At 37.0% G+C, this 24,226-nt stretch overlaps 1 protein-coding gene across 2 annotated transcripts; it reads right to left on the reverse strand.

Moving 5' to 3' along the window:
* Nucleotides 1-1,104: 1,104 nt before the first annotated feature.
* On the reverse strand, nucleotides 1,105-24,226 carry LOC128674566 (NFX1-type zinc finger-containing protein 1-like). Of its 2 annotated transcripts, none has more exons than XM_053753206.2 (28): nucleotides 24,026-24,226; nucleotides 23,285-23,339; nucleotides 21,921-22,004; nucleotides 20,774-20,923; nucleotides 19,564-20,159; nucleotides 19,019-19,241; nucleotides 18,577-18,622; nucleotides 16,818-17,043; nucleotides 16,319-16,492; nucleotides 15,303-16,229; nucleotides 15,069-15,221; nucleotides 14,833-14,980; nucleotides 13,895-13,978; nucleotides 13,364-13,632; nucleotides 12,277-12,423; nucleotides 12,019-12,193; nucleotides 11,534-11,676; nucleotides 10,226-10,377; nucleotides 9,942-10,134; nucleotides 9,615-9,743; nucleotides 9,119-9,241; nucleotides 8,273-8,431; nucleotides 7,493-7,745; nucleotides 4,449-4,605; nucleotides 4,088-4,199; nucleotides 3,278-3,495; nucleotides 2,372-2,646; nucleotides 1,105-1,969 (listed from the first exon to the last, which is right to left on the reverse strand). In XM_053753206.2, the coding sequence occupies exons 2-28, from the start codon at nucleotides 23,328-23,330 to the stop codon at nucleotides 1,248-1,250; spliced, it is 6,084 nt and encodes a 2,027-aa protein (XP_053609181.1). In that variant the 5' UTR covers nucleotides 23,331-23,339; nucleotides 24,026-24,226; the 3' UTR covers nucleotides 1,105-1,247. The 2 variants fall into 2 exon arrangements, with proteins under 2 accessions (XP_053609181.1, XP_053609182.1); XM_053753207.2 differs by lacking the exon at nucleotides 24,026-24,226 and adding an exon at nucleotides 23,442-23,509.

Consider the following 24,226-nt stretch of genomic DNA (forward strand, 5'->3'; position numbering starts at 1 on the left):
GCCAAGGTATCAAAACTATGCCTCGAAAACGATCGATGACCATCGATTTGACTACCTCGGTGGCGCAGTGGTAAAGTTCTTGCCTCTGAACCGAGAGGTCCCGGGTTCGATCACCGGTCGGCTCATGATGGAAAATGATCTTTTTCTGATAGGGTCTTAGATGTTTATCTATATATGTATTTGTTATAAAATATAGCATTGTTGAGTTAGTATCCCATAACACAAGTCTAGAACTTACTTTGGGGCTAGCACAATCTGAGTGATTTCTGCGCACGCTTGAGATGGTTGACAGAAAGTCGACCGGATCGTAATGAGCGTTTAGCTTCACAGCGTTCCAAGATTGCATCGTCTAGATCCCACTATTTGAGACTCTTGAAAGAGAATCATGTTTGGAGCATCCAAAAGCCTCTCGATCTATATCAATAAAATTGACTTTTCTCAACTTGGCTCAATAAACATACTACATATGCCACGGAGAGCCCAAAGGAATGTGTTGTTCAAAGTTGGACTGCCACTGGAATAGTTGTTATATGGACATCCGCAATCAAAACTAGGCCTATAATAGCGCGTTCTAAACGACGTTTTTTGGAGCCAACTAATTTCAGAAGGAGCGTTCGTCCTTCTCGAGCGTTCGCCTTTAAAATTCATAGCCAAGTTTATCATCTAAATAGTTCATGGGTGCAGACTGACGTTCCAAAATTTCTGCAAATATACTTTGTACTTAGACGATTATCAAGACATGGTAGATTTGAGGCTACTGAGGCAACAAAAAGCTTTATTTAAATTATCTAAAAATAATTTCCCAAGTAGGTAATCATAATTATGATTTGAAGAAGATTAGAATAACTAGTAGGTGTCATATAATATAACCATGGAATTAGTATGTACGAGTGAGTCTTCTTCATAGTCGTATTCCTCATGGCTGAGGGTCGTGGTCATTACGTGGAATGAAACACACACAACAACTTTCTTGGCATTATTAATGGAGTGGTTTGCCTTCTCCATTTCACACACAAGTTAATAATAATCAACCAGTGTGCAGGTTTCCTCACGATGTTTTCCTTCACCGGAAGCAAGTGGTGGACGATGAAAAATACTATATATTAGTCAGATAACTTTTTTAATATGGGCAAAAAACACTATACTTTAGTAAGTATACACTCATTTATTACTTGTCAAAAATTTAATAATTAGGATCTTGTAATAATACTAAATGAATAAAAAAAATTATATGAATAATGAATATTTTAAAAATTGACTTGGTAATTAGCCATATTGTTTTGTTCAGACCATGCGGGATATTGAGATCCATCCATCTCGCCAGCGTGACTGTTGCTGGACAGCAGTTGATGATGTGTTCCTCCCACAGGCGCACCGCATTCGTTACATTTACTGACTTGCATCGCACCACCACACTCTCCTATGCAGTATATATGACCGTTTGGACATTTGAACCAGTGACCTGCTGTCATGTCCATGGCTTTCACAATCATCGCTCTTTCCTTTTGAGTAACCACTTTGCTTGATTGTTTTAATGTATCTTGTAGGTTCTCTATCAACTGCGCGGCTAATTTACTATCAAATACATACCAACTGAGTATTACTTTCTTTGCCGCATTCAACGCAGTTACTACTCCGAGTTCTTTATTGCACAGCACATAAGTCTGGTGATTCACAACTTGTCCAAGCTGAATCAATGAGGACATGCGCATTAACTCGTTGTTTATGTCAGATTGAAGTTGTTCGCTTAATTTGTTAGAGTTATTAATAAGTGACTGACAAATAAATTTAACATGTTCTAAAATCTCAGGCTCGAAAGCGGTCAAGTTTTCATTAATATAGGTTGAGTAATATTCTCCAATTATGTCCAAAATTTTAAAATATATTAATTTCATCTCCAGGTCTAACAATGAAGGATTTCGCTTATAGGGTATACCAACATTCCTGGCCATGCGATAAATCTTGTTTTCTGAAATAAAAAATAACAATGATGCATAAAAGGGTACATAATCCGAGAAAATAACATTTTTATAATAGGTAACATTTTTAAATAGGTAACTATTGATATTATATAATTATGCATTCATTTCAATACCCATAAATATTCATACTAGGCTACTTTTAAACTTAATTTCTTACATAACTTAAATTATTTGTTATACATATATGTATATAATTATCCTATTTTATAAATAAGTAAAGTACTGGTACAATGTTAATTTTATAAATGTTTAATTTAAAAAAAAAGATTCTTTTTTAAAAAAAATGTGCGACACTAATGAAACGCTACACCCCGCGTTCAAACAGTCGTATTTAAAAATGAATTACTAACTTTTTACTACAATATCTAAATATAACAAAATGTACCAACCTTTTATAATGTTTTCTGGAAGTTTTAGTATAGCTTCTTCACATTCCTTCTTTAAGTTATTTATCATATTTTGGTCGCCAAAGATTTTTCGCTTTATAAGATTGATGTCTGTATTAAATTGATGATTTATCAAGTCTTTGTAGCGACGTGTGCTGATAATGCTTTTGCGGCAAAATGGGCACGCCCGAACCGAAATTGTTGCTGTGTCGCCAGTCATAAGACAATCCATGTCGTCAACTTCTAAAATGTGGGGGCAATCTTGTAGCTGTATGAACCTGTAAATAAAGGACTTCTTAGCAAATTCCAAGCAAGGACGAATAATTCGGCGAAAAGGTTTTGTACGAATATTTTAAGTTCATATTGGTAACCCTAGTAGAGTGAGAGCATTGTTTGTTTATGCACTTTTACAATAATTAGTTTTAAGCACATATTTTCTGAACAGCAGTTGTTTTTATTATCTGTCATGAAATTAGTGTTTTGTAGACAACATATAATGTAGCAAGTATTCTTACTTTTTCTTTTTTTGTTTTTCTTATATTTACTATGTCATAGTAATTAGATTTTATAGTCTATTCGCACCATTTTCTACCTACTTTTGTTATTATTAGTGAACACATAAATAATTAAATTCGTCCTCCTAATTTTTAATATAAGACCTATATTTGTTAATTGACGTCCTTGGAGAAAAGGCTGCGGTGAAGTTTGTTGCGCCGCTTCTTCTTCACCTGCGCTTTGGAAGCCGGCAGTAGACTTAGTTTAAGTAATTTTTGACGTCAATAAGTGATGTATATCATCCTAAATTGAATAAAGAATTTTGAATTTGAATTTATGATGTATTTCCATTTTTTATACTGTTAAATAATAATGTTGGTTTACCTTAAATAAATAAATAACCCTGTAAAGTACCTGGCGTCTTCATCGAAGTCATAGCCGAGGAAGTCCTTGGGGAAGGTGTCGGGGCGGCAGAGGCGGCAGACGTCGGGGCACAGCTCCCCGCAGAGGCCGCGGCAGGGGTGACCGCAGCGCAGCGCGCGCCCGCACGGGCGGTCGCACGCGCGGCGGCTGCACGCCTCCCCGCAGCGGTTCACGCACGCCCCGTGCTCACACGCCCGCGTACACTTTTCCTACAATGTATAAGTACAGTAAGGGAGCAGAAAAACTGAATCCCCCATGGGTGAATTTCACGACTGTTTGAGCGCGGCGTGTAGCGTTTAATTTTTTAATAAAGGATCATTTTTAAAAATTAAACATTTATAAAATGTACATTGCACCAGTACTTTACTTTTTTTTAAAAATAGGATATATAAATTGATTAATGTGTATGGTACAATTTAATAAACACTAATGATAGTCAATGGTAGGGTGTTCAAAACGCTCGTGAAATTCAGCCCCATATAACTTGGGATAAACCTGACCACGATTGTACCTACATTCTTACTTCCATACACATTTTTATTGTTGTACGGCTTCACGCTGTATTATTTGTTTTTGCTAACACTAGTGAAAATTGATATTGTTCATCATATCATATGGACTCTGTCTAAAATAAATATTTTGAATTTCATACTAATATCATACATGCGAAAGTCTGTCTGACTGTTACGCTTTCACGATCTGTTTTGATGAAATTTTCAATAAATGTAGATAATGTCCCCAGGTCAAACATAGGCGACAACAATGGCAGTCTATAAACTGAGCGGAAAATTAATTTGTCACCTGGCACGGCGTGCACGGTGACCCGCACACCCGGTTGCACTTGGAATGGTCGCAGCTCAATTCACAGGGCTTCTTGCACGGAGGACAGATCTGGTTGCAAGGCTCTTCGCAACTGTCAAATTTAAGAATACATTCTAGGTACGTATAGGATCTCCCCCTATCTGAAGTTACAACGATGAATGTACAGTAATAAATATGTATATACACGCCAAATATTAATTTGAATATTAATTTGAATACCCAACCGCAGCTTTATGTACCTAAGTGCCAATAGTTTTTGTGTAAATTGCAGACAGACATGACGAAAACTATGGGTGTTCAGTTTAAAGCCCTAAGAATTTATAGAGTGAGACTACTGTACCTGTGACCGCAGATGTTGATCTTCTGGCAGGTCTGTGTACAAGGCATATGGATACGACCTTGAAAGCACTGGGAGCAAGTGCCGCTGCACACGTGATCACATTTCAGAGTCTGATTACAAGGTGCCGCGCAATGCTTTAGAAGCACTTTGTTCCGATCTGTTGGGAAATATGTAAAGTACTATATTAGCGTATGGCCCGCTTAAAATCAAGCAGTTGCAAGAAAAATACAAGCTGATATTAATTGACATAGGAAAAAGATGCATTTGAAAAAAAAAAGCAAAATATTAGTTTAAAGACGGAAAAAATTGTAGAATTAAAATTATTAATTGAAAACTTGTTTATGTACTAATATACTCAGTACTGGTAGACTATATTTTAACAGTTTTAAATAATGACTTTGCTAAATGAATTAAATGTTAAAAATATTCTGCCCGAGGCATTTTTGATTATTTTCCATCATATTCCGCGGAACACACTTTGAAAACCACTAACCACCAATAACTTCTTAGAAGAAAATATGTAGGTATTTTCGTCTTTTATATTGAAGTCGGGCGACATGCGCGCCAATGGACTGACAAATAAGGATGTAAGAATGTAAGATGTGGCGATGTGGGGAAGAAAATCCTGGGATAAGGATCATGAGCAGCGCGCATTCGCTACACCGGAACGCCCGGAACGCGCCCACGCCGAGAGCCCAGCGACTGCTCGGTGACATGCTCGTTAAACACAATGTCACAGATTCAATGGCTCTTATAAGTGTATTTGTCCAAAATGTATTAGCCTATTTAAATACTATTAATTTCATTGTATGACGTGTTATTATTATCATGACTTTATTGTACTAACATTTTATAAATATAATAATGATTTTGAAAAATATCTAACCAATTCGATATTGTAATCTAATCACAATTTCTAGTTTATAATTTAGTGTTGACTAACATGCAAGTGTTTTGGATGTTATGTCTGTTAATCTGTATGTGTCTATATATAAATCATCAATACATATAATAAAATTGAAGAAAGGCCAAATTTGTACATTGGATATATATTTTTAATTCTTCATGGAATATACTTAGTTACTGATATAGATGACGAAAATATAGTTTTGGAAATTTTTGTCTGTCTGTCTATCTGAACGCGCATCACTCGAAATGTACAGGACCGATTTGCTTGAAATTTGGTATGTACATACCTTATATACCGGGTTAACATCGGGGTAAATTGAACATTGAAAAAGGCCAAATTTGTACATTACATTTTTTTAAATTCTCCATGGAATATACTTAGTTACTGATATAGATAACGAAAATATAGTTTTGTAAATTTTTGTCTGTCTGAATGCGCATCAGTCGAAATCTACTGGACTGATTTGTTTGAAATTTGGGCTAACATCTTAGACACATTTTATCCCGGTAAATGGTCAGGTTCCCATAGGATAATTGAAAAACTAATTATGAATCAAAAATGCCTCAGAAACCTGGGTTAACATCTTATAGACATTTCATCCTGGAAAATGAGGAGGGTCCTGTAGGAAAATTAAAATAACAATTCACGGAGCCGATTTACTTAAAATTTTTGTAGAAAGGTATAAACAGAATATAAATATATTTTTTTTATCGATGAAAGTCATATAATTGGAAGGTATATTATATATGGATGGATAGATAAAATTGGACGGTATCAATTTACAAATTCATTTTGTTATATTTTAGTTTTGATCATAAAGATGATTAATGGCGCCACCAAGACTTTAAACACGCGATATGGTTTCGCTCAGACTAAATGAGATGGCGCCACTAAAACTTTTAAATCTCTAAATCACACTATGGTGTCTCTCTCACAAATCCATACTAATATTATAAAGAGGTAAGCGATTGTGAGTTTGTATGTTTGAGGCGGGTAATCTCCGAAGCTACCAAACAAAATGCAAAATATATTTATTGCCCATAAAAACAATATTAGTACAAAATAATACAATTGTGCATACATATGGACCAATGGTGGGCCTATTGCTATTTTAAGCAATCTCTTCCAGCCAGCCTTTGGGTAGTGAGAGAGGATAACAGAAGAGAGTGGGCGCAGTATGTATCAATATATCAGTATAAAACTCTTCCAATACTGAGTGACTAACAGAATGACTGACTGACAGACAACGTACACCTAAAACTGCTGGGCGGGAAGCTGAAATTTGGCATGTAGGTGAGTGTAGGTGAGCACTAAGAGAGGATTTTTAGAAATTCTACTCCGAAGGGGGTGAAAGGGGTGCAAAACTGTAAATATGAAAGTTCTACACCGTTGAAGTTAGTGACTTAAAAATTGATGGAAGGATGGACTTGAAAATGGATTTTGGTTGTTTACAACAAAGTAATGAATACGTGTTAATAACAAAAGAAAATAAATATAATGTAAATAACAGTAATAGTAAATACAAAAAATGTTTAATTTTAGTTTGTGGTTAATAAAAACTGGGACGTAAAACGTCATGGAAAATGGGACGGCACGCGTTGCTGAAAGCGGTAGTGGGAGCCGGAGGTGGAAATGGGGAGGACACATATTGTGGGAAACGGGACGGGACACATTGCAAAATACATGATGGCACAATATGTAGGAAACGGTACGGGATATCTAATTTACATTACATAGCAAGAATCGGGATTGCACAAGTTTCGGGACGAGACACGCAGCGGGAAACAGAATATGGAACTAAAGATGAGAAAAAATGCGAATTTGAATAATATATATTTACCAGTCTTACAGAGTACCCGATAAAAAAATTACTGAAATTTTGCTACTGCTAACTAGCTTTTGCCCGCGGCTTCCTGACTGACTGAAACTACTGGGCGTAGGAAGCTGAAATTTGGCATGTAGGTTCCCTGTATTTACGGATTTTTACTCACTTACGAAGTTGTGGGCAATAGCTAGTAAATAAATAAATGAGAAATAAGGCTCAGATAAAAGATGTAACTATTCGTCGCGTCGTACTGACTACGACGTGACGTGACGTGCGGTACATAGTAGCGTTCTTGTTAAGTGTACCTACCTTCTGTGGGTAAGCGTGACCACTGCGACGCGATATTGCACGGCAAGGCGACCCGATGGCCGCAGGGCGCCGGGACAGCGATGTCGGACGAGGCCGCGCAGGCGCTGGCGGCGCACGGCTCGGCGCAGCGCGCGGCGCACACGTGGCCGCACGGCAGCGTGCGCTCGCACGCCGCCGTGCAATCTTCTCGCTGAGGCGATCTGCCACATTCTATCTTCACTTCGTGTTTGCACTCGGGAATGGGTTTCGTAACCTGTCATTTAAAAAAATCGATTTATTTATGCCATGTTCAATTTCGCTCTCTACGCCATTTATTAGTTTCGATTTCGGTTTTAGATAATGAATATCGTACGTGTCTCCATGTAGTAGGGTAATTTAGTACGAGTATATTACAAATTATTATATTCTTAAGTTGTTTGTAACAGTTATTGCCATCTATTCTTGTTTTAGTGCAACCAACACTGGTGCAAGATTTTATACTTTTTAATTTTGTGAAATATTTTTTAAAGGGATATGACATACTTTTACGAGTACCTACCGTTATCTAGTAGCTAATCTACATGCAATGTGTGCCATTGAGTGCCTGGCCACAGAAACAAATTGGTAACAGCTCAGCTCGATGTTGCTCAGACAAAGCTGTTCAACCGCTCATTTTCAGCTGGTGGCAGCTTTGATGACTTGTGATGACGCGATCAGTTTACAGTTACAATTTTCGTTCCATATAATATATAATCACTCCGGTATCTCCATATTATAAAACAATTTATAGAACATTCGTACCTTAATGGAGCAATCGCCGCAGAGTTCGAAACATTTCTTAAGGCAGAAGTGACCGCAGGGCAGGTTTCTGGCGCACTTCTTAAGACACGGCTTGTCGTCAACGTTCTCATGGCAAGCCACCACTTCCGAATGCTTGCAAGACGATCTCTTTTTCTTTACCTAAATAAATAAAATTTGGGGTTAATTGAACATTTAATAACGAAAATGAATCTGCAGATAGTTTTTAGTCATTACAAAATCTATCTTAGTGAGTATTATTGCTAACACTAGTGTGAGATTTCATTCCTAACAAAGGCATCGTGACAATTTTCATTACTTTTAATTATTATGACTACGTACCGCCATCTATTATTTGACGACCTCGGTGGCGCAGTGGTAAAGTTCTTGCCTCTGAACCGAGAGGTCCCGGGTTCGATCCCCGGTCGGGTCATGATGTAAAATGATCTTTTTCTGATTGGCCCGGGTCTTGGATGTTTATCTGTATAGGTGTTTGTTATAAAATATGATATCGTTGAGTTAGTATCCCATAACACAAGTCTCGAACTTACTTTGGGGCTAGCTCAATCTGTGTGATATGTCCTAATATATTTATTTATTTATCTAGTGGCGCATACGAACTAATGAACTAAATAGCCAACTAGTGTGCAGATTTCCTCACGGTGTTTTTTTATTACCAGAAGCAAGTGGTGGTCCATGAAAACTAAGTACTTACTATACATGAGTCAGATTACTTAGTATACATATAATACGAATAGTATTCGACATTGGGACCTCTCGATCACATGCGGGATTCTTAGCCACTGGACCAGTTCTAATTCATTCACAATTTAAATGAGCAATTCTGACCTCGACGGTGCAGTTGTCGCAAGTTTCATAACACATTTTGGGACATTGGTGTTGTCCGCGGTCTCCTAGTAAATCAGCGGTGCAATTCTTCTTGGCCTTGGCGCAAGGTTTTCCACAAAGATACTGAAAATAAAAATAAACACAATATTGGCAAAAAGCTAAAGTCCAGCAATAGAGTATTCCGCACCAGTTTACATTACCCATGCGCCATCGAATATCGACATTGTTTTGGCAATATACTTACATAGAATTCGATCAGATAAGGCAAAGTAATTAAATTAATGATCTGAAAAATAAACAACCACATGCGCCTAATTGGGGGTAATCTGAGATTGGCTAAAGTTTTGCTACTAAACGATATATAGACCTATATAATACTAATAAATAAAACAGAACAAAAAGCTAAACGCAGACGAGAGAAAAATCTAAAACGGGACATTTTTAACCCAAATGACATTTTGGAAAGAGAGATTCCTGACCTCAACATATGACTAACCTTTTCATGGTCGGGGTCGTCAGTGACGTGACACATCAGCATGCACACGTGCCCGCATGTTTGTACACGGAACTCGCATTTGAATATGCATTTTACTTCCCGTACATCCTTATAACATTGCTTTCTCATCTGGAACAATGGTCATATTTTAGTTATTGATATATTCTTAAAAAAATAATTTACATTATAGGACGCATAGTATTATTTCCAACAAGTTCAAATTAAGAAATGATTATGAATTGGGCCCGCATGGTGGATCATTTATTATGGTTATAATGATTACATGCTGGACCTACACTTGTAAAAAGTAACTATAACTCTCCTTACCCGGTGCCCACAGTGAGGTAAAGTCACATCCACGTTGAATAAACACTTGACCTTTTCTTTATCGTCCGGTTTTTGGTGACACGGCAAATACATATCGTGGTCACAAGGTAACCTCTTTTCTATGGGTACCATGCATGGATCACATTTTATTTTGCACATTTTGGGACAGACATGATTCCGCTCGCATAATATTCTAAAATGATTAACAATTTGTAGATAAAAAAAATATTAGCAAAGCGCTAATTATTTATGGTATAAATTGCTTGAAATCACTCTGACAGTACCTCTCACATTTTTCGGTACAAGCAATAGAAGCATGTGCTCGATCATACGTATGGCACAATTGGGGACACAAATGCTTGCAATCCAAGACATAGCCGCATTTCAGGAGGCATCCCCCTTCTGGCACATTGTCGAAATCTTTGACAGTTTCGATCTGTAGGGTGAATCAAAAACATTAAGTACCTATACATTTCGTTCATTATCCAACACAATTTATATATACGTTGTTTCTATATACATAAATTTGTTATATCTTTAACTTCTTAAAATTGTATAAGTAATTAGAAAAGACAAACTTTCATCTTTAATGTTTCCGTGATAGACGCGGGCGAAGCCGCGGGATAAAGAGACTATCAAACAAAAAAAAAAAAAGATTTAACCACATTATATGACAGCACAGACAGACCCAATAACACCAATCTGGTCCTATGTCGGGGATTAAAAGTGATCATGAATCGGTCAAGAGCGAGTTAAACTCGCACACCGAGGGTTCAGTACAAATTTATAAGTTATAAAATTTTAAATAAGATTAAAGAATTTTTGACCCAAAATTTTTAAAGTCCTTTTTTTAAACTAGCTATAAATTACATAATTTGTAAATTGCCATCCTTCTGCAATACGATCATGGGGCACTAAATAAATCATATTGATTAAATATTTGTTAAATTATGTATTTTTTTATTTACTTGACTGTACTAAGGGACAATAACGTCATCAGTTGGAGTACGGGACCTTAGAAGTCCCCGTGCTTCACCCAGGTTAAGAACTTTGGTGAAGCACGGGTCCGGATTAAATGCTAACTTCATGCTAAATTTCATGATTCTAGGTCAATGGGTACCATGAGTTTCCTGTGAAATCTTTTGATCGAGTTGACTTTTATCAGTTTCATTTTTTCACAGCTTCAAGGATCATCTTGATCATCTCGGGCTTGGATATTTCGTGTAAATTTCAACTTTATACGTGTACGCTCGATGCTCGAGTTTGTCTACATAGATTAGAGAATTTTAAAATTAAGTATCTCAGGAATGTTGTCTGAGAAAACATATCCTTACATACTTATTATAAAAAGAAGTAGCGGCTGTCTGTCTCTATGAACGCGATAAACTCAAAAACTACCCGGAATCTTTTTTAATGGTTTTCAGCAATATAGGTAGATGATAAGATATGTGTGATTCTGAAGAGGATGGTAGGTAGGTATGTGTATAATTTATTATGGTTTTACACTAGCGAAGCCGTGTCAGGCCTCAGTTTGATAAATTTGGAACCTTCCCTAAAAATAATATGTACAGCCCAACTCTGTAGTTACTTACCGTTGTTATTTGTGTTGGGTGAATTTCACATTTTAATTTCATACTGGTCCCCAGTGATTCCATATTTTCCAAAGTGATAGCAATTTTTTCCCATAATTCAGAGTTTTTTCTAAGAATGTCCATATTTCCAAGTATAAAAAATCCTGTAAATTAAATATATGGTGAATGTGTCAACGTTATTAACAGTATAATATCGTAACTATTGCCAGCTACTATCGCACAATTCAGACAAATGCCGACGCGAATGCATTCCGTAGTTTGTATGAGATATTTTATTTACCGCAATAAAAAACCAGCAATGTATACTAAATACGCCTAAATTAGACAAATTATATCGCGCGCTTTGAACGCGTGAAGATATGGAAAGTCTTTTCCATATCTTCGAGACATGACAAGAAATTACTTAAAAATAATTATATATAGATGTCTTTCTGTTCAAGTAGACATGTGCACAAAATAATTAGTGAATAAACTGATAGCCATACCTTCTTTAGCTCTCGATAATGCGACGCATACCCGATTTTCAGTTGACAAAAACCCAATTTTATTTTCCAAGTTATTCCTTACCAACGATAGTATAATTATTTTGGATTCTTCTCCTTGATAGTTATCCACAACTGTTATTTTTACATTGGACAAATGTCTGTATAATTTTCTTTGCTGAAAAATTACATCATTAAAAAATCTAAAGCTTAAAATATGATACTCGGATATTTGTATAAATTTATCACTATTAACTTTACCTTTCTCATATAAAACATTTGGCCAGAATATGCTGTTAATATAGTGATATCTTCGGGGGTGTAATCTTGTTGAATCAAATAATTCGCTAACCCCAAAGCTATGTCTGCTTCATTCTCATTCGTTCGGCTTGAGCCTTCGTCTGCCTCCTAAAAATAATGCCGAGAAAATGTGCAGTCACAAACTATTCTAAGTAATATTTTTATTTTGTATGCGGCATTTAGAAATCACTAAAAGTATTTGTCAATTCGTTATTAAGATCTGTCATAAAGAGTAGGTACAGTCAATTGTCGCTTGGGTATATTTTTCTTTTTTATTTATTTATAATTGTCGCACATCAATGTATTCAAATTTAAGTATAGCGATTTCGCTTTTAATACCAGCACCATAGAGGTACAGGTACCTATAGACCTACATGCAAGGTAACTTGATATACAGTTGACTACAATCTGCACCTTACCAAATTAGTACCTTGGTAAGGAGCCAAAATTATTAGATAAATTTAACTGTACAGACAAAGCGTAACGATACCTATACAGAAGATGCTCATACGACTGAAATATATATTTCCTATAGTTTAGGTGGACCATTGTGACTCTTCTTCAGGTGTTCCAGATCTTCGATTTTTATACCTCAACAGAAAATGCTCATCAGGCTGAACAACTTTTGTTGAGACGTAATTTCTATATTTCCTATAGTTTTGCTGTACTATCATTGTTCTCCATCAGGTGTTCCAGTTATCAAAATCATTTATACCCTATATCATACCCAGGCTTAATAGCTATATAACAAAGTGTGTACAGACAGTTTTTTTCAAATTCTATCGCCTAATTTTGTTTTTATGTAAATATATTCAATGTACAGGATACGATAAAAAAAAGAGAGAACACATATTCGTTTGCCATATACCCTGGTCCTATTTATTGTAATTCTTTATTGCTTGAGACATTCTATAGCCACCGTTCATTGATTCAATGTGGCCGTAGCGTTACGTACAGTAAATAATATCAAGGGAGTTTGAACACGGCATTAGAGCGCGTGTCTACCTAACTTTCCTACAATAGCCTACAAAGTTTTCCTCATGCTTACCTGCTCGAAAAAGTTGTGCGAAAGAAAGAAAACATTACGTAATACACCTCGCACATGCGGCTTGTTCTGCACATGCGGATGGTTGACCAGGTCCTGGTAGATGTGCGGCACGATCAACGACGCAATCTCCGGCCGCATCCTATGTTGCACGTTTAAACGCTGGTTGGCTACTTTGTTACGAATCATCCTTTCGAACAGCGAGACTTCGATGTTGTAGTCTCTAGCCAGCTTCATGTAGGCTGCCGAAGGCCGTAACTGTTGATGATCACCTAAAAATATTTCAAGTTTGATATGCTCGATGTTTTACTTATATGAAATGAAAAAGTTTTTACAAAAATTAAATTTTTAACACAAGCATTTATTCTCGTACCTACGTAGATCATGTTGCATTCAACGAGTGACAATAAATTAATGTATGTGCCAGCCAATTGGTTCTGTGATTTTAGACAGTTTATATGATTTTTGCCTCGGTAATGTGTGTTTGTGAGCCAAATAAAAAAACAGTCTGAATTACAAAGTGTTACAACTTACCGATGAGGATAAGGTGTTTGCAGTTAGAAGTTAAAGAGGAAATAATATGTTGCTCGAGTACCTCGGCTGCTTCCTCCACGATCACTGTTGATAAAATAAAAGCTTTTGAAAATTTTGTTGTTTACAATAAAGTAATGAATAGGTTATTCAGATTTTTCTGAAAATTAACCCTCAACCCCTTAAAAAGGGGTATGAAAGATTGTATGGGACTTAATACAATTTTCAAGATAAAAAATACTGAAATTTAGCACACTTATTTTTTGTAGTAAATAACAGTAATAGTAAATACAAAAAATGTTTCATTTACGTTTGTGGTTAGTTAAAAACCGGGACGTAAAACGTCATGGAAAATACAGAAAGCGGGAGTGGGAGTCGGAGCGGGAAATGGAAAGGAGACACGTAGTGGGAAACGGGACGGGACACATTGCAAGAAACATGATGTCACAATATGTAGGAAACGGTACGGGATATCTACTTTACATTACATAGCAATAAGCGGGATTGGACAAGTTTATGGTACGAGACACGCAGTGGGAAACAGGAAATTGAAGTAAAGATGAGAAAAAAAATGCGAATTTAAATCATATATGGTTGCCAGTCTTACAGAGTAACGCGATAAAAAATGACTAAGATTTTGCTATGAAATCCACGCGGGCGAAGCCGCGGGCAAAAGCTATCTAGAATAAATACAAAAAAATCAAACAAAGTGCGGCCTTGATATCGTGAAGGATAACATTATGTAGCCTTGGTCATGGATCATTCTTACTTATTACGCTTAGCCACATCACACGATCTTCGTCGTACTTAATTTTTGACCAATGGCTACATAATCTCATCCTGAACGATGGCAAGGCCGCACTTTGTTTGATTCACATTCGGGTTGACGAAGGAACTGGGAAATCACTCGGATGAGAGAGAGAGAGAGAAACTCAACTCACCGATGGCCGGCTTCAGTTCCTGTATAGTTTTCTGCAAGCGCGCCGCTCCCGTGGTCGTCATTCCGATGACTCGGACATGTTCCAGTACTTCGCGATCCCAATTCATGCGAGCATCTTCGTACGATTTGTTGTTTGTCTCATACTGTAGCTGTACATTGTATTTAATAATAAACTGATTTACCTAATCTAAACAATACATAATTTAAGAAATCAATATATACATAATAATTACTTACGTATAATTGGTTAAACTTGTTTTGTATATGGTTCTGTATAACTTTGGTCCATGAGAAATAAGTGGCCCAGCGCTCTTCGTTCTTCATGCGAGCAACATTTTTCCCCCTGAGGATGTATTCTCTCCCATCATCAGTGTATAAGTTCTTCATGGCCTGTAAACAAGTAAACCAAGAAGAATTTATAATTACACGTAAGACAAAACATTACATTATTTTGGTGCCGTAAAAACTTACTTTGAAAAATTGTATCTTTGAATTCAAAATTTCTAATTCCATTTGCCATTTTATGGTATTTTCTGGTTTTGGATTGTTCCTGCATTTGGCTATCAAACTCTTTAATTGGCTATGAGCATTTTCTAATTTAAACGACATTTGTAAAGAAATTTCATCATCAAGCTCAAAGTCTGCATCATCTTCTAAATCGTCCTCCAACTGCACACGAGCCCTCTCAGTGTTATCCACATCACCATATGCACTGTTGGGCTCTTCCTCAACCATCACAAAGTTAGCTCTAGGCATACGCTCAAATAACCATTCGGTAATAATATCGCTCTGACAATTGTCATAAACTTTTGCCAAAATTTTGCTGTCTGGGACAAATTGTGTAATGCTGGAGTAATCGAGAAGTCCAGTATCTAACGAATTGATATATTCTTGTAATCGTTTCATCGCATTTACAATTCTTTTAAAATTATCTTTTTCATTTTGGTACAATGAATAACTTGGAAGGCGACGAATTTCTCTTCGCCATTTTTGTAAAGATATATCTTCCATTGCTTTGTTTTTAGAACGACTGCCGACACGGGCGATGGACTTAGTGAATGATAAAATGGTTTCTAGGAATTGGTCGAGAGCATGATTCGTATAGCATACAACCAACATTGAATGTCGTGAACTTTGTAATAACGTTTGTGCTATTTTTGTACCGATATATGTTTTCCCAGTGCCTGGTGGCCCCTGGATTACGGTGAACTCGTGAGTCAGAGCTAACTTGTACGCTCGATACTGACTTTCATTTAAACACAGCTCATCTGCGGACGGCCAAGTCTCCTCTTTTAACACATTAAATTTTAATATATTAGTAACATTTTTCATATAGTCCTTCACTGTTATTGTGTACTGCGTATTGTCTGTCAAATATTGTGGAGGGTTTGTCAAAGGCTGCAAAGAAAGTAGGTGCTGATTAGATGAAATGTTAACAATGTAGGTATGAGGAAACATACACAAGAAAAAATGTTTTAAAAACATACTTGCGCTTTTACTATATAGTCCTGCATGGCTAAGTGTTGAGGGAATCTTTGACTTTGTAATACCTTTAAGACATGGTAGTAAGGTTCAAAGTATACTTCACTCTCTATCAAAGTGTATGATTCAGCAATGCTTAAATCACCATCGTAATCATTGTTGACGATGCAGATAGGAAGCTGTGTAAAGAACAAATCACGATTTATGACATCCCAACTAATATTATAAATGTGAAAGTTTGTTACCTCTTCACGAATTATCTACTGGACCGATTGTTATTAAATTTGGTTCACGGGTTGAAAATAACCTGGTATAACACATAGGGTACTTTTATCCCAAAATTCCCACTGGAGCGAAACCCCGGGGCACAGCTAGTCACATATAAACAAGATTTTCCTTTCCAGTTTCACCTGGACTAAACATATATATTTAAAAGCAAACTATTTCAAATTATCTTTATATTTTCGATTGTTATTCACAATCATAACAAAAGGCAATGCTTACCAAACCACGCTGCAACAGTTTTTCTTCCCGGTCCAGTACTGTCGCAACTATAAATCTTTTGAAATTATCTTTAGATAGGACGAGCAGGGATCCATACAAAAGCCGCTTGCTAGTGGCCCAGTTAATTTTGAAAAACCGTTTGTTGGACCTGTTATCTACCGCTACAATAATACCTACTTTAGATTCTGAAACATATGGCCCTCGGAATTTTATATTTTTGTATACTCTGAAAATTAAACAAGTCTATATTATTATTTTTATGCCTTCTTCATCTAAACTAGGGCATACAGTTTCAAAGATTTTCAGTTTCGAAATTGGCTTATGAAATTAGGTTCAATAGTTTCGAAATTTCGAAATTCAAGGAACACCTTAGTAATGGAATAGTCTGATATCCTGTTACTAACATTCCGAGTAGAGCGTTGGTCCTCGCCCTAGACTTCCTGGGGGAGCGACTGAAGGGACTCTTTAACGTCTGTTTCGTGCAAGGAAGGTTTCCCAAGGCGTGGAAAGCGAGACGTTTGGTCTTGCTACGGAAGGAGGGACGACAGGCGTATTCCCCGTCTGGCTTTCGTCCAATCGTCGTGCTCGACGATGCAGGCAAATTGCTGGAAAGAGTCACTGCTGACCGCCTCGTGGAGCACCTGGAGAGCTTAGGTCCTGACCTCGCGGATTGTCAGTTCGGGTTCCCCGAAAGAGGTCAACCGTCCACGCCGTTCTGAGAGTGAAGTCCATGGTGCAGGATGCGGTCTCCCAGGGTGTGGTGGTCGTGGTGGTGTCTCTGGACATGGCCAACGCCTTCAATTGCTTCTCCTGGCATTGCATTATGGAGGTACTCCGTTATCACGAGGTGCCGTCCTATCTGCGCCGGATCGTCCAGGACTACTTCTCAGACAGGATGATAGTCTTCCCTGCTCGAGAAGGTTGGAAGGAGATTACAATGACGCGCGGTATTCCACAGGGTTCTGTATTAGGACCGCTCCTGTGGAACATCGGATACGACTGGCACATGTGCCACATATCGAGAGGCGTTATTGGTCGCAACTAAGGGAATGTTCGAATGGCGCGAGGAGGCACCTAGGGAGATTGCATGACGCTGCAACTAGCTGTGTCAGCGCAGCATCGAGAAATTGAGCCACAGGCTGGAACAGCCCACTGCTGGGCGTAGTACTGTCGAGGTGGCCGTCCAGTTTTGGCCCAGTGGTTGGCGAGGCAGCACGGTTCGCTCTCGTACCGCTTGACGCAGATGATTTCCGGGCATGGTTGCTTCGGGGGGTATCTGTGACGAATAGCGGGTCGTGAGCCGTCTGCCACCTGCCACCCCTGCGACGGATGCTGGGACGAGAACGCCCATACACTGGAAGTCTGCTCAGCCTGGGCGGAAGACCGCGCGGAGCTGCGCGCGACAGTTGGGGACGACCTCTTGAGAGGCCGTCGAACCAATCAGAGCGGAGCAGGCAGAGCAGAGCGCGTGTTTTGTATTATTATTATTAGCGCGCCAGCGTTACTTCGGGACGGAATCAGTTGAATAGAGAGAAATGCGGTCAAATAGTTTTAAAAAAAATCGAAATTTCGGAAACTAAAGGTGCCAATAGTCCGAAATTCGAAACTATGAAGTTTCGAAATGCATGCCCTAATCTAAACTCTTAACGTAAACGTAACTCTTGATTTTTTCCAGATAGTTAAAACATAAAGTAAATTAGTTTCTGCTATCACCGGATCCCCGAGACAATGTTATTAAAAAAATCGAAATTAACCTTACCGTATGTTATCAAACTTTCCCCGTCCAGGATCTTCCAAATATTGTACTGCAAATAAAGATACATTTAGGTTAGGAATGTAATACGGGAAAATTCCTATTTTCCCGTCATCATTCAATATTGACTTGTATACTACTTTTCACGAGGACATCTCCGTGAACCAATAAGGCGACAAAAATTAGATCTGTGATAATTCTGCAATAGTCGATTAGAACTTGAAACACCAGTATTTGGCAGTAATAAACACGCATAAAAGTAACCAAACATACTTATCTTTTTTAAAATAGCCATTACTTAGACTATTTTTGGCTAGTCCATTTGTCTATAGCCATTTGGTCCATATCACCGCAAACGCATTTCGGAGAGTTAATCTTCAATAGTACAGTAAGTAACTAGTCATTTGGTAGTTTTTTGAATTGTGTACATAAACAGCAGGTAACTTACATATTCCTTTACGGAGAGGACCGTAGCAATCTTCTTGTAATAAGCGAAATTGTACATCTAAATAATGTTCCACATCTTGGTATTGGCCCTCTACGATGTTTGGGCGCAAGTAGGGTCGCCGCATCAGGTAGTGATGATCGGGTATGATCGGTAACTCGCGGAATTGTTCCGGAGGCTCGCCCACTGCTTCATCGACAATCCGGATCGCTTGCGTTTTGTTATTCTAAATCATGGATAATATTATTAACACGTGACATCCTGACATATTATAAAAAGAAGTCGCCATGTCACGTCTGTCTGTATGAACGCGATAAATACAAAAACTACCAGACGGATTTTTGTACGGCTTTCATTGTGGAAGGTTGAGGTTTATAATAATAATCATGGTTTTACCCGAGCGAAGGTGGGACATACATACATATATCCTATACGGCATAGGGTAAAACTTTCACCCTAAAAAAACATTATTCACGTGAGAAATTCACACGGGAAAAGTTGCAAACAATATATAGAGAAATATTAGGTAAAAGTATAATTTGACTTACCTCATTTTGATTTTCATATTGGGTCAACCTTTCTTGTAATTCAATTAATTTTAGTGTATCCTCAGCTGATAATTTGAATGCATTTTGTTCATTCAACTCCTCTAAACATTTGTTTGAAGTTTTATAGATCAAAGGTCGGTACATTTTTAAAGCTATTGATGGAGACAAGTTTATTATAGTAGTGCAAAACGTGATAAAATTTTGCCAGAACTCATTTTGGTTATTCCAATATAGACTGTTTCTTGATTTTACGCCATCAGGCAAGTCTGACAAGTAATTACGTAAATGCACAACAAACGATTCATTGCATACGTTAATAAGAAGTTTTAACTTCAAATCGTCATAGGAAGATCGGCAAACTTTAGCTAATATTTTAAAAATCAGTATGAATATATCCGGCTTGTTAAGGACTATAGGCGATTTAAATAGGTTGAAAAAAAATAATTGTTTTTCGCTTATTTTCCCAAGAATGTCCTTATCGTCGCAGTTAGCCAAATCTTGCAAAGTTGCGAACTGCGGGAGACGACGAGTTCTATCATTAAACTTTCTGTTAATCCCCTCTCGTTGTTGACCATGAGATGGTTTGTTCGCATAACCTAAAAGAGGAAAATTATTGCACTTGACAAAATTTATATTATTGCCTTGTTATGTTATACACACATACATTTCTCGCTTGGTATGATTAGTATTACAACACATTACAACACCAAATGAATACAACTTATCTTTAAAAAAAGAATATTATTATTATTATCGAAACCTACTTACATAAAACAAAACAGTAAAAAAAAGTTTGTACATTTAATATATGCAGATAAAGTAGGTCTGTCGGTAAAAATCTGTCTGTTTGCGCACGCTAATATCTGAAACTACTGGTTAAAATGAGAATTGCTCCTGTCTTATTAGTACAGTACGGCATTTTGTGGCAGCTTTCGTTATGCGGCCACAAAATGTTGGAACAATTTGCCGCCTCCAATTAGTAACTCAAAATCTGTCACTTCATTAAAGTCAAATCTTAAATTGTTTTTATTAAATGCACAATCAGATAGGTACATAGCCGTGCTGTACTGTGACAATACCCAAACAGATTATTATTATTATTATTCGTATCATCTTTCATATTTTAAAGTTAAATCCATGGATATGTTTCAAAGATCACTTAATCTAATACCTTAATGTAACAATTGAAACTGGCCTAAGCTACAAGTACCTGTTACTCTGTAGCCAGCCAGAGTGGGCTCTAGGATGCCTTTACCCTGGGCCTGGGCTTGCCGTAATCTCTCTTGGACACCAAACTCGGGGCCATTTTGCCTATTTTGCTGAGTCCGAGGGCTACTAAAATTGTTTACCGCATTTTTTCCTGGAAAAACAAGTTGACCTAAAATATATATATATAATTTAAATTGGGTTTTTATGTTATTTTTATAATTTTAAATTTTTATATTTGAATTTGTCCACATGATAATTGCCTACTTAGTAGGTAAAAGGAGTGTTAGCGAGAATATATATATTTTTTTTATTTCGTATTTTTACATAATATTCATTTGCTTTTCATTCGTTTCGATAGTTTTCTGATAATCTATTTTTATAATTCTGTTTCGAAGTTATACCTAGTTACCATCATTATCTTTATAGCATTAAAATACCTGCAACATAGGTAAGTGACTAAATAGTCTGTGGTACGAGAAAGTCAGGTCAAAATTTAAAGTAACCGAATTCTACCATGGATTTAATAAGTACTCGGAGTATCTACTAATTTCATGCATTCTACAGACGGTAGGTCATTATAACAATTCATTAGTTATCATTATCATTAGTTATCATTATAATTTTCAGTGTGCGGTAGATAAGGATAATAGGTATCAATCGGCTGCCATTCCGACAAATTTCAATACAAACTGTAACACAACATAGGCATCATATAGTACACTATTGGTAGGTATAGGTACTATGGAATAGGTACCTACTCAAACATTTCATTTTGGTACTTAGTTGCAGGGGTAAACAAGTTCTAAAAATATATTCTGACTAACACAATAATACATTGTACCTTTTGTACTTACGTAACTAAGTATGGTAGCTAGGATATTAATTGGTCCATGTAATCAAGGGATACTGTTCTTTGTTGTACAGCTTGTATAAAACAATAAATTATTTTGATAAGTGTTTCCTTACTGAGTTGGTAGTATACATTTTCCAGGAGAACCGCCGACGCCGCACACATTTAGCGTAGTACATACCTACCTGAGTATTAACGGTAAATGCCGCTTCCACAGATTTGGATTCATAATTGACTGAATTGGTTTCTTCATTAATGTAAGGTAACAAACAATTTACTTATTTTGAGGATTGCTCACCATTTGGTCTATTTGTCTGGTATTGATGTCTTCTTGTACCGCTCTTCGGACGTGCCCCTTGATTAGCCCACTCAGGTGGTAATCCTGAAATTTAAATAGGTAGTACAGTAGGTACCCTCTCTGATTAAGTAAAGGTTCCCCTGTAGTGTAAATTAAAAGAGGCAAACAAAATAAAATTTAAGTACCTAGTACCTAAACTACCTGTACATGTACCAAGCTAGTTCTAGCAGAATACAGTCTAGCATATATGTTCATATAGGTATAATATACACGTATATGCCAAATATTATTTAACATTTAGCGTAGTACATACCTACCTGAGTATTAACGGTAAATGTATTAACGGTAACTGAGTATTAACGGTACCCTCTCTGATTAAGTAAAGGTTCCCCTGTAGTGTAAATTAAAAGAGGCAAACAAAATAAAATTTAAGTACCTAGTACCTAAACTACCTGTACATGTACCAAGCTAGTTTTAGCAGAATACAGTCTAGCATATATGTTCATATAGGTATAATATACACGTATATGCCAAATATTATTTAACTAGATGCAACCCGCGGTGATACCCGCATTTTATTGATCGTTGTAACTAATAATTAATTGAAAAAAATACCTATAAAAACCTACTTACGTTTTTAATTTTATGTAGGTAGGTGTAATAAAGCCATCTGTCCAAAGCCAATGTATAAAGTGCTATGGCTATCAGAATGTTTGACCTAATCCTATGGAAATCGCGGATCCCCGGGATAAACCGTGTTAATCTAAAGTCTATTAGGTAATAGGCTAAATTTCATAAAAATTGACCCAGCCGTTTAGTGCGAAGAAGTACCTACTAACAAACATAGGTACAAACTGTTAGCCGTTAGTAGGCATTACCTATATTGGGATTAGAAACTTTGTTTTTATTTGTAAATGTTACTTTATACCTATAATAGCTTTTGCCCGCGGCTTCGCGCGCCCTAATTTGCCTTCCTAGAAAAGACTCGAAATAAAAGTTGCAACCCAATTTCATCCCCTTTGTTCTGGAATATCCAAAAATTATTTCTTAGCGAATGTCACCTATAGGCTAGGTAGGTACCTGGCAGGAGAGTAGATTGTGACTAAGTAGGTAGGTACCTACTTACACACAAACTACTACACTAGTCACACTACTACTTACACTACTCACAATCTACTCTCACTACTACACTACTGCTACTCAGTACTACTTACACTAGTCACAATCTAATCTCCTACCAAATTTCTTTATTGACTTCGTGATTATGAGATTTCGTGATGAGTGTTTTTCACTTATAAAATATCGACGACGATGGTATCTAGGTACCTACTTACCTAAACTATTAGGAAAAAATTGGAACATACCTGGGCGGAGATTTCGAGACGTGGACGGAAGAATATCTTCTTCCATTCTAATAGCCTGAAAGAGAACAATCACTTAATCATTTAGGTACAATTGTTTAGATAGATTGAGTGGTCTGTGGTTATGAGGAAACTGAGAGACAATTATTTTCAAACTTACCTGCAATGGGTGAAATTACGAAAAAAATACCAACGGTCCCGGTCGTGTGGTGTGGATGCTGTGATAGAGGATAGAGTCCTACAGTCACAGCTACAGTTTAACAAAATGGCGCGCCGCATTTGGTACAAGATGCGCAGTTTTGTAAAGTTATGTATGTACCTAGGTACTAAGTGGCATATGAATATAATGTCTGTATGTATTATTTGTATGTAGGTAAGTAGGCACCTAACTAGTTCCTGGCATAACGGCGAATGCATGATACGTTACGGAAATCGAAATTTATTTTTGATGACATTCATTATACCTATGGCAGTCATATTAAAAAACCCTTAGAAAATCATTCAATCTATGTCTATTGTGTATGTAACATTGATATAGGAACCTACCCGCCTCGGTTTCGTCGGGTAAAACCATAATAAAAAGTAGTCTGTTACTCCTGAAGGTTTTATCTATCTCTGTACCTTTCATCAAAAGCGACCCAGTAGTTTTTTGATACAACATGAACACAAATATTTTCTTTTTGTAATATTAGTAGGTATGGTGCCCAATGGTGTATGGAATTATGGATGTACATAGGTACTCACAATACAATAAAAGGTTCGTGATAAGCACCACGAAACAGCAAACCAATGTTCAGCCGGTAAGGTTCCCTCCAGTAGATAAGCACAATGATGCAACCACAGATAAACAAAAAAGAAAAAATAATGGATAAGTACGACACGTAAACCAACGAAGACTGACTGATTCACAATGAAAAGCGAACGAAACAAAACAATTGACTGAGT

Source organism: Plodia interpunctella, chromosome 13 (genome assembly GCF_027563975.2).
Source record: "Plodia interpunctella isolate USDA-ARS_2022_Savannah chromosome 13, ilPloInte3.2, whole genome shotgun sequence".
NCBI classification, from domain to species: domain Eukaryota; kingdom Metazoa; phylum Arthropoda; class Insecta; order Lepidoptera; family Pyralidae; genus Plodia; species Plodia interpunctella.